This window comes from Xyrauchen texanus, chromosome 28 (genome assembly GCF_025860055.1).
Source record: "Xyrauchen texanus isolate HMW12.3.18 chromosome 28, RBS_HiC_50CHRs, whole genome shotgun sequence".
In the NCBI taxonomy this organism is placed as follows: Eukaryota; Metazoa; Chordata; class Actinopteri; order Cypriniformes; family Catostomidae; genus Xyrauchen; species Xyrauchen texanus.
Window position 1 is genome coordinate 41688154 of NC_068303.1, and position 10029 is coordinate 41698182.

Genomic DNA, 10029 nt, shown 5'->3' on the forward strand with positions numbered 1-10029 from the left:
TTAAAATGGACGGCACACAGACATGACATTGTGTTAGTTCTGGTGGATTATGCAACGCAGTACACAGAAGCAGTGCCTTTGCTCAACATCTCAGCATGCAGTGTTGCGAAGGCACTCTTCAGAATTATCTTCCGAGTGGGGATTCCAAAAGAAAACCTCACTGATCATGGCATTACTTTCATGTCACGTACATTATGCAAACTATATGAATAATTGGTTATTAAATCGATTCGCACCAATGTTTATCACCCACAGACAGATGGGTTGGTGGAATGATTTAATAAGACCCTGAAAAATATAATTCGTAATTTCATGCACAAGGATGCTAGGAATTGGGAAACTGGTTCGAACCCCTATTTTTGGCATCTGACAAGTTCTGCACACCTCCACATGGTTTACCCCATTTGAGCTACTGTTTGGGTGTCGATTGCACGGCATGCTCGATGTCATGCAGGAAGTTTGGGAGGAGGGAACTTCATATTGTAAAAATAAAATTCTGTGCGTTCTTGATCTTAGTACAAAGCTCCACACTTTGGGTCAACTAACACAGGAAAATTTGCTCCAAGCTCAAGAATGATAAGGGAGATTGGCTACGGGAATTCAAACCGGGAGACAAAGTAATTGTATTACTCCCAACATCGAGCTCTAAATTATTTGCCAAGTGGCTAGGGCCCTTTGAGGTTACACAGCGAGTGGGAGATCTCAATTATGAGGTAAAACGAACAGATAGAGTTGCCGCACTTCAAATATACCATCTCAACCTCCTGATATTATGGAAGAAGATGGACCTGTGATGTTGGCGACGGTGGTTCCGGAGAGGGTGGAGCTTGGGCCGGAGGTGAACTTAAAAGCCAACCATCTCACCCAGGTCACTTGTGTAGAAACCACCACCTCTCACCATCTCAGCTCACAGACATTGCTAAGTTGCAGAAAGAATTAACTGATGTTCTTGCCTCTACCTGGTCATACAAACCTCATACAGCACCACATCGAGACTACACCCAGGGTAGTGGTATGTACTCATCCCTACCTACTTCCCGAGCACAAGAAAAAAGTAGTACGAGAAGAATTGGATGCAATGCTTAAGATAGGAGTAATAGCAGAATCCCACAGTGACAGGTCCAGCCCGATAGTGCTGGTTCCTTAGAGCAATGGGTCGGTCCGGTTCTGTGTGGATTATCGGAAGGTAAATGCAATGTCTAAATTTGATGCATATCTTATGCCTCGTATTGATGAACTGCTCGATCGGTTAGGCACAGTTAATTTTTGTTTGACAAATGGCTATTGGCAAATTCCCTTGACTCCAATATCCTGTGAGAAAACGGCCTTCTCCGCAACTTTCAGTTACAACATCTGCAGGCTATCCTGAGATCGTTGAGACGAGCGGGGCTCACGGCAAACCCGAAGAAGTGCGCAATTAAATTATTATCAAAAATATGATTTCTGCCCTAATTTCAAAGGTCTTATTCAAATTATGGACCAACACAAATTTTCTTGATATAAAATATGTTCGTGTCTGGTAACATGTGCATGTAAAATGGCTAGAAATAGCATTTTAGCTTAGCGTAAAGCTGACAATTTACAGAAGGTTTATTTCTATTTCTTCTGCTCCAAACGTACTTCTCTGTCTGCTCGTATGAATGTAACACATCATAAGAAAGAGTTTCACCACTGTTCAAATGCACTTTGGATCGCATCATTTATATGTATATATTTTTCCCATCTGAAAGCATTAAATATGAAATGAAACAAATGACAATAAAATGTAAAGTAATCTCTTCAGTAATCAAAATACTTTTTGAATGTAACTGTATTCTAAATACCAATGATTTAAATTGAAACTGTAGTGGAATACAGTTATTTATATTTTGCATTTTAAATACGTAATCCTGTTACATGTATTCCATTACTCCCCAACCCTGCTTATGTGTAACTAATGTTCTACTTAGTGCTTCAGGATGGCTAGTGTTTCAATTGCCAAAACCAGATTTCATCTGGTCCTAGTGCTGAACTAATGGGTTTTATTTATTGTCATGTAATGTAGGAACTTTGTCTCACTGATGGCTATTATTTTAATAAAAGTAATGGTTTATCACTTTGCACATGGCAGACATGTTTGTGTGATGTCACGCACCCGCATCTCAACGAAACAAGAGTTGAACATTTCAGCACAAGTTTCCAAGTCGGAAGTCCGACTTCAAGTGCCATTCCATTGCACTTTCCCAATGGGAAGTAAGAAATTCTTACTTTCTGTGTAGAATGGAATGCAGCATAAGGGCGAAACTTATGGAAGGACATTCATAGTGTGCCTTAAATGTCCAAAAAGTGTTTTGTCCTGTTGTCTGTAGAGATTGTGTAGAGACAGATTAAATGCCTTCATATACGGATCAATGTAAATGTGAATATGCCTGAAATATGAGTCAGGATATTTAAAGGTATTAATTATTACTTTATATATTAATAATTGCTGAATTAAATCATTATAAATTAATAATTTTAAATAACTATTTTAATGTAACATAACAAATAAACAAAATAATTTTACTCTGTTAACTGTGTCTTTTTCAGGGTTTAAGTCATCCTGTGGAGAAATCTTTGTGGCTTTAGTCTTGGAGCGGTGGCTCTAAGGCAGAAGCTCCAGCCGTGGGATAAAGATGGAGCCTTACCTGGGTGAATCCTCTGGTGCTCTGACAAACACCACCAATGCCACTGTGACACCAGGAGTGGCATTCCACGTTAAGGTGGTGATGGAACGATTAGCCGTGATAGCTGTGCTTGTGTTGCTAACACTATTGACGGCTATCGTGAACGCTGCAGTTATCGTGGCCATTTGTGCCACCAAGAAGCTCCACCTCCCTGCAAACTACCTCATCTGCTCATTGGCTGTCACTGACTTCCTGGTGGCGGTGCTGGTTATGCCCATTAGCATCATCTACATCACTTTGGAGACGTGGTCACTGGGGCAGATAGTGTGTGAGGCGTGGCTAAGCGTCGACATTACCTGCTGTACCTGTTCTATTCTGCACCTGTGTGTGATAGCGCTGGACCGCTACTGGGCCATCACGAAAGCCATTGAATATGCATGCAAGAGGACAGCTCGCCATGCAGCCATTATGGTGGCAACCGTGTGGGTGATTTCCATCTTCATCTCCATGCCGCCTCTGTTCTGGAGGAATCGTGGGGATGGTGGCAGTCCACCACAATGTATCATAGAGCACGATCATGTGGGCTACACTATTTTTTCCACATTTGGCGCGTTCTACATCCCCATGACTTTGATCCTTATCCTCTACTACCGCATCTATAATGCTGCCAAGACACTGTACCAGAAGCGAGGATCCTCGCGCCACCTCAGCAGCCGCAGCACCGACAATCAGAACTCGTTCAACCACTGTCGGATCACCCATGCTTTCTGCGTCTCGGTTATTTCCACCTCCGACCCTACCATAGAATTTGAACGAAACAATGCCACTTTTCACATTCCGTCGTTCGATATGGAAATGCCAGAGAACGATGAAAGGAATCAGATCTGTACATCGAGGGAGAGGAAGGCAGCACGCATTTTGGGGCTTATCCTGGGCGCCTTCATGCTGTGCTGGCTTCCCTTTTTTCTCAAAGAGCTGCTGGTGGGATTGAAGGTGTTAAATCCCTCCCCTCATGTATCGGACATCCTCACCTGGCTGGGCTACGTAAACTCCCTCATTAATCCGCTACTGTACACCAGCTTCAACGAGGACTTTAAACAGGCTTTTAAGAGACTGATCAGGCACAAAGAGTACATATAGACGGACTAGAGACAAATAACTTAATGACACTCTACTGCACCCTAATAATTTCATGTGGAATTCTTTAATTGCAAGCACAATTTTCAAGATATTCTGGATTTTGTGGGTCTAAACGCTGGTTCACACTGCTATAACAAATGCCAACAAAAGGTTGTCTATAGAGCGTGAGAGTACCCACCCACTTTTTCAGTTGTTGGTTCTGAAAGTATTTTTCCCATTCATATTTTCCATAGATTTATATTTCATAATTTTTTTAAAGGGTTGTAAGCCATGAACCAAACCAACCAACTCCAATGTGAATCACAAGATCACAAACTTTGATTTAAAGTAAAAATATTTTTAAAAATAGGACAAAAAGACCCAAGATACAAGACTGTGTACTAAACATCTTTAATGAGGGAATGAACTACAATCCCATGAAGCATTGCTAATGACGTAATCAAATTAAAAACTATGGAAAATATTAAACTAGATCTAAAATTGTTGATTATAAGAATAGAAACGATATATTGAAATTTTCTGTCAAAATATATAGATACATACAAATATATTAGTTTGAGGGTGAAGGGAGAGTGATTTGATTGCGTCATTCACAGCAAATCATGGGAGTTGGCGGAGCTGCAAAGCTCTTTTGGAGTGGTTTGTTCACCACAGTTCTCTGATTGGTGGATTGTTTCCCTTCAGGATTATGGGTAGTGTAGTTCTTCACTAGGTATTCCCCTGTTAAACACTAAAAATGATTTCACCTATGGAAAAAACAAATGGGATTTTTAGGGAACCAGACTGTTGTGCTTTATTGGATTAAGAATGTTGCACACTACAAGACTGAAGCTCATTGCCCTGCACATTTTTAAAGACTAACAGTCTCTTGTTTTCGTTTGATTTGTTGCAAGCTTTACACAACTAATAGCAGACTAGCAACTTCGATTACAAGGTCATTCTCCTTCCCAAATGTAGTTACGATGCAGAAATTTCGTTCTCATGCAAACTCGTGCACATAGCAATTCAGGAGCTGATTCTTGACAACACATCAGCAAACAGTTGGTCAGTTGGTCATTGCTGCGCCAAAACAGTCTCATGACAACTGGTAATAATTCAGACAAAATGGCAAAATTGTATGATTGATACAATACATGCATCCCATTTTTGCCATCCTCCTATACACCCATCCATCCATTTTCCATTGCTGCTTATCTTAAGCAGGGTAGTGCTGGAGCCTATCCCAGCTGTCTTAGGCTTAAGGTGGGGAAACAATCTGGACAGTTGGCCAGTCCATCACAGGGCTAACACACATTCAGATGCTCACTCACACCTTGGGCAATTTAGAGAATCATTGGAAGCCCACACAAACACAGAGAGAACATGCAAACTCCACTTGTGGGGCTTTTCCACTGCACGGTACGACTCAGACTCTGCTCACTTTTTGGGGGTTTTCCACAGTGATAGTACCTGGTACCTCAAACTGGTGACCTTCTTGTTGTAAGGCAACAGTGCTACCCACTGAACCACTGTGCTCTCCCTCCTATATAACAATTTCTTGTTATAAGCCTCCCTCATCTCCTTCCCAACCATCATGTTTGCTTTCTTGTGAACATAACACAAAATTGATTTCCCTCTTAAAATCAATGATGGTTTAAGGTTTGGGTACAGTATTACACTTTGGGTTTGGATTAGGGGTTAAACTTACGATTAATTGTCAGAACACTACTTCAAAACCCTGCTGTTTTTCTTTCTTTCATGGTACACATAAGTAGAAGTCCTCTGTTTTGTTCAAGCCAATTTGTACGATTTCTTTTGATTTCACCATGTCGTACTATTCTTACGACTTGTCATTTGATTGGGTTGGATGCTCTCTTGCTAGTTGAAACAGTTTGCTTTCCTGACAAACTAGTTTGAAATCTGTCATAGCATTTGCAACGGGGTGTTAGGGAATAGCACGAGCTGTGAGTTGGCTATGATCTGGGGACTTCTGTTGTAGATAAGAAAACATACTTTAAACATAAAAGGGTGATGAGCTTCAGTCTTTTACACTGCCCTATAACAAACACCAGGCGTGTCTGATCCAACAACCATTGGAATTCGTTTTTTGTTAGGGCAGAATTTATGTAATACTCACATGAATCATTACCATTTGGGAAGAGCCAAAACATTCATTTAATTTCTTCATGTTTTAATAAAAATAGTAATAAAAGTTCAGTTTTCTTTTTTACAACCAAATCATTTTGTTAATAAGCATTGAAGTGGAGGAGCAAGTGAAAGCATTTAACAAAAGACCATCCTCCAGGAAGTTACATCATTTTTGGTGGGAAAACAACAGCACAAACAACAGTAAGTCTTATCAATGGATTTTATTAATGCTATAATGTTTTGTTGTAGTAATTGGTTTGTTTTACTTTAAAACAAGGAATTTCAAATTATTGTTTGATCCAACTTGGTCACTGATAAGTGATAGTGAGAGAGAGGAGTGTGTAATTTAGTAACAGGGCCTTAGCTAATGGGTTGAAAGGTGGTTATTATTCAAGGGCCCCACAGGTCCAGGGGGCCAACAACACATTTTAAACTGTAATTTTTAATATGAAAGAGGCCTATAATTCCTTGTGTCACGATTCCCTTGTTGTCTGCCCTGTGTTTCACTAGTCATTGTCATGCATTACACTTCCCACAATTCCCGGCCCTCATCACTGCCAGCCCTGTGTCATTGTTCGCACCTGATTGTCATTTGTGATCATCCTGTGTCTGTGTGTTTAAACCCTGTTTGTTTCTCCATTCCTTTGTCGATCGTTGAATGTTTCTCATGTGTTTAATGTTTCGCTGTTTGGATGTTTTTGATGTTCCCATGTTTACTCCGTTACCCGTCCAGCCGTGTTCATCCTGCCGTGTTTTCCCAGTTCTGTGTTCTTCCAATGTGTTCGTGTTTTTGTTTCAGTTTTCCCCCATGGATGTTTCTTTTGTTCCTGCTTGTTTGTTTTCACTTTGATTAAAAATAAAGAACCCGCACTTAGATCCCACTCCTTGTCTGCCCTCGTCTGCATTCATAACACCTTGCTACAGCCCTGGTTAGAAGTCTATCGACATGTTGAAGTTTCTCACACTTACGTGCCAACCATTGCTCACCACGAGCCTGTGTGATTGAGCAGATGACAGCCTACAGTTTCCTATATTATTAGTTGCCTTTGAGAACAATAGCCTACATGGTGTAAATAAATAGTTACTGCTGAAATTATCAAGCTAGCATATGCCACACGGTCCTTAACATTACACACATACACACACACACACAAGATGGTGACTCTCAACCTTATGCGACGCCACGTCTACATGCGTGCATTTTGGCTTCACTAAACGCAACACATATTTGAAATGGATAAAAACGGACTTATCTCAGTTTAGAACACTCTAGACTGTCATTTAAGGGTTTAATGTGACACAACAACATGACGTTGAGTTTCGTGAAGCGCTTCTACAGGTGCAGCACCAACAAAAGTGTTTCTGGGAAGAAACCTCTTCAAGTGTTGTCATCGAAACCTGTTTGGTTATCAAGAGTCGCGTCTCTGGTTTTGTTTGATATGCCGCTTTAAAATAATGATAAACCTGATGTCCACATGCGTGCATTTTGGGACATTATTCCTACAAACGTTTAAAAAACATCTGTGGGTCATTTGGCTTTATTTTAATATTTATTTTGTTATTACTGTAAAATGTGATTCTATTCATTAACGTTCATATCTGTTTACTATACATTATCACATTGAGAATAAATGTATAAATGTGTCTTTCAGAGGCTTTATATGGAGTTAAGATGAAAATAAGATGCATTTCATATATTTTCACAACTTAATCCCACTGTCCATATATGTTTGGAATACTGTTTTCTCTTGAATTGATTTATTTTTGTAAAGAAATGAACAGTAATTACTAACTCATGTTTTAATGAAGTCATATCAGAAGGCTAACCTTTTTTATTTTGAAGAGAGGGTCTGTCTATTGTTTTTGGAGTTGGTATGGCACAGTGATTAACAAGGAAAATTAGAAATTGCACTTAATCTCAAAAAGGTTGCAGACCCTTGCTGTACATCATTTAATGATTGTTTTAATGGCTTTACAATGTAAACATCTTAAAGTAACAAACATTTATTTGGTACCCACAAAGGGGTCTTTGTCCTGAATACGGTATATAAAAAACTTACATTTAACTTCAAGGTGACGCCATACTGTAAGCTAACAATAGCTAAATTAGCAGTAATTTTACGTGAGCAAATCACAATACAAAGGCTGTGATTTTGCAAATTATTTTACAAGCTCTTACTCCCTGAAGAGCATGGATAATTCACCAGGAGCCCATTATTATGGGATACTCATTATTATAATTGTTTTCATTTAAAAAAGCCACGTATTAAGAGAAAAACGTTTCATTACAATTCTAAGTACATCCGGTTCATTGCTTTTTATGTAGTAGGGGGAGAGTGGGGTAAGTTGACCCCACTGTGTATCTAGGCAACTGTACATATTTTTTTGTCATGTGACCATGTAAGCAGTTATCCGTCATTCATCATTTCTATCTGGCAGTGAAGAGGAGAAGCACCTGGAAAAGAGTAAAGTATTTTTTTACATTTGAGATTTGATTAGCACAATATTAGCCCTGAAGTACTAAGCTAGGGTTTTTTTCCCAAAATCGTCACTATGGGGCAAAATGAACCAAACAGTCTGGGAAAAGTTGAGGCACTGGTTTTTATGGCAAAAAATTTGTTCTAATAACTAACTGTTCTGTTTTATAATGTTTACAATGAACCTCCTGAGACCTCAGTGTGTCTGCTGTGTGCATTTTTCATTTGTAACTAGAAGCACCTACTAAACAAGCAAAAAACTAAAGTTTTCCTATGAATTGATGCACTACAAACAGCGGGACTAAGTTGTGAAATTTTAAATATCAAGTTGTAGAAAGTCCGATTTTTTTTCACCAGATTGTTTATTATGTTTCCAGGAGTGTTGATTATTCAGGTTTTTGAGAAATTACAGACATTACATCAGAAATTAACATCATCCAATCACTGCCAACCATGTTGAAATAAAATGATCCATTATAAATGGTGAATCTATGTACTGATGATCATTGTCCCATGTGTGTCAAACATGTTGAGTGATCCATGGCAACATTGCGGTCGGGGTTTCCTTCTTCCAGTGGGAAAGCCACTCTAGCCGCCCCCCCCCCCCCACATCGCACCTTCTGCCCACGGGTATAGGGCTGGCGCTGGAGGTGATTTCTGTAGTTCAGCGGGCACGGTTTTGCCGGGTAAATCCCCGCGGACCACCCATTCCCCAGCACGCTCGTCTGCCCCCGTCTGGGTCTGAGATTAGACTGGCTCGCCTTACGGCCAGTCTGATGTCTCTTTTGGGAGCCCCCGAGCTGGATGAGAGTTTCACCGCTGCATCGGAGAGCGTCTTGGCAGACTCCGATCCTGAGGACTTGAATGGGCTGGTGCTTTGGGTGTGTCTGCCAAGACTGAGGCCGACGCCGAGCTGTCCGCTATGCTTGCCCGGGCCGCCGTGAGTGCTTGTTCCCCTCATGGGATCTCTCCATTGTCCTCTTTGGCCTTCGGAGAGCCCCGTTTGAGCTGCTAGAATCAGTCAAACTAAAGGCCCTCTCCTTGAAGATGGCCCTCCTGATCGTGTTCACAGGGTTGGGGACCTGTAAGCATTCTCTGTCAGTGAAACTTGCCTGGAGTTCGGTCCGGCAGACTCTCACGTCATCCTGAGACCCTGACCAGGGTACGTGCCCAAGCTGGGAGGTGGTAGATGCAGCCTTAGCTTTGCTGTGTCCAGTGCGTGCTTTGCGCACCTATGTGGATCAAATGCAGCTTTGAGCAGCTCTTTGTCTGCTTTGGTGGACAGCGGAAAGGGAATGCTGTCTCCCAGGCCGTGGCCGCCCCCTTGCGGGTTCGAGCACACTCTACAAGGAGTGTGGCATCCTCATGGGCACTGGCCAATGGCACCTCTCTAGCAGACATCTGAAGTGCGGCGGGCTGGGCAACACCCAATACCTCGCAAGATTTTACAATCTCCAGGTTGAGCCAGTCTCGTCCCGTGTTTTGACAGGTCTGAACACGTAGAATTCAGTAATGTGGTACAGCTTGCTGGGTGTATCGATTGCACATAGTGCCTTTCCCCTCCCCTGAGGTGAAGACGTGTGCTCTACTCCCTCAGTAAAATCCACAAGTCACAGACCCTGGGTGTCCTTCCTCCCTAG

At 41.3% G+C, this 10029-nt stretch overlaps 1 protein-coding gene across 1 annotated transcript; it reads left to right on the forward strand.

The window, feature by feature from the left end:
* The first annotated feature begins 772 nt into the window (after window positions 1-772).
* On the forward strand, window positions 773-3785 carry LOC127621738 (5-hydroxytryptamine receptor 1E-like). Its single transcript, XM_052095450.1, has 3 exons — window positions 773-838; window positions 907-1012; window positions 2629-3785. Exons 1-3 carry the CDS (start codon window positions 773-775, stop codon window positions 3783-3785), a joined length of 1329 nt encoding a protein of 442 aa, XP_051951410.1.
* Window positions 3786-10029: the final 6244 nt, after the last annotated feature.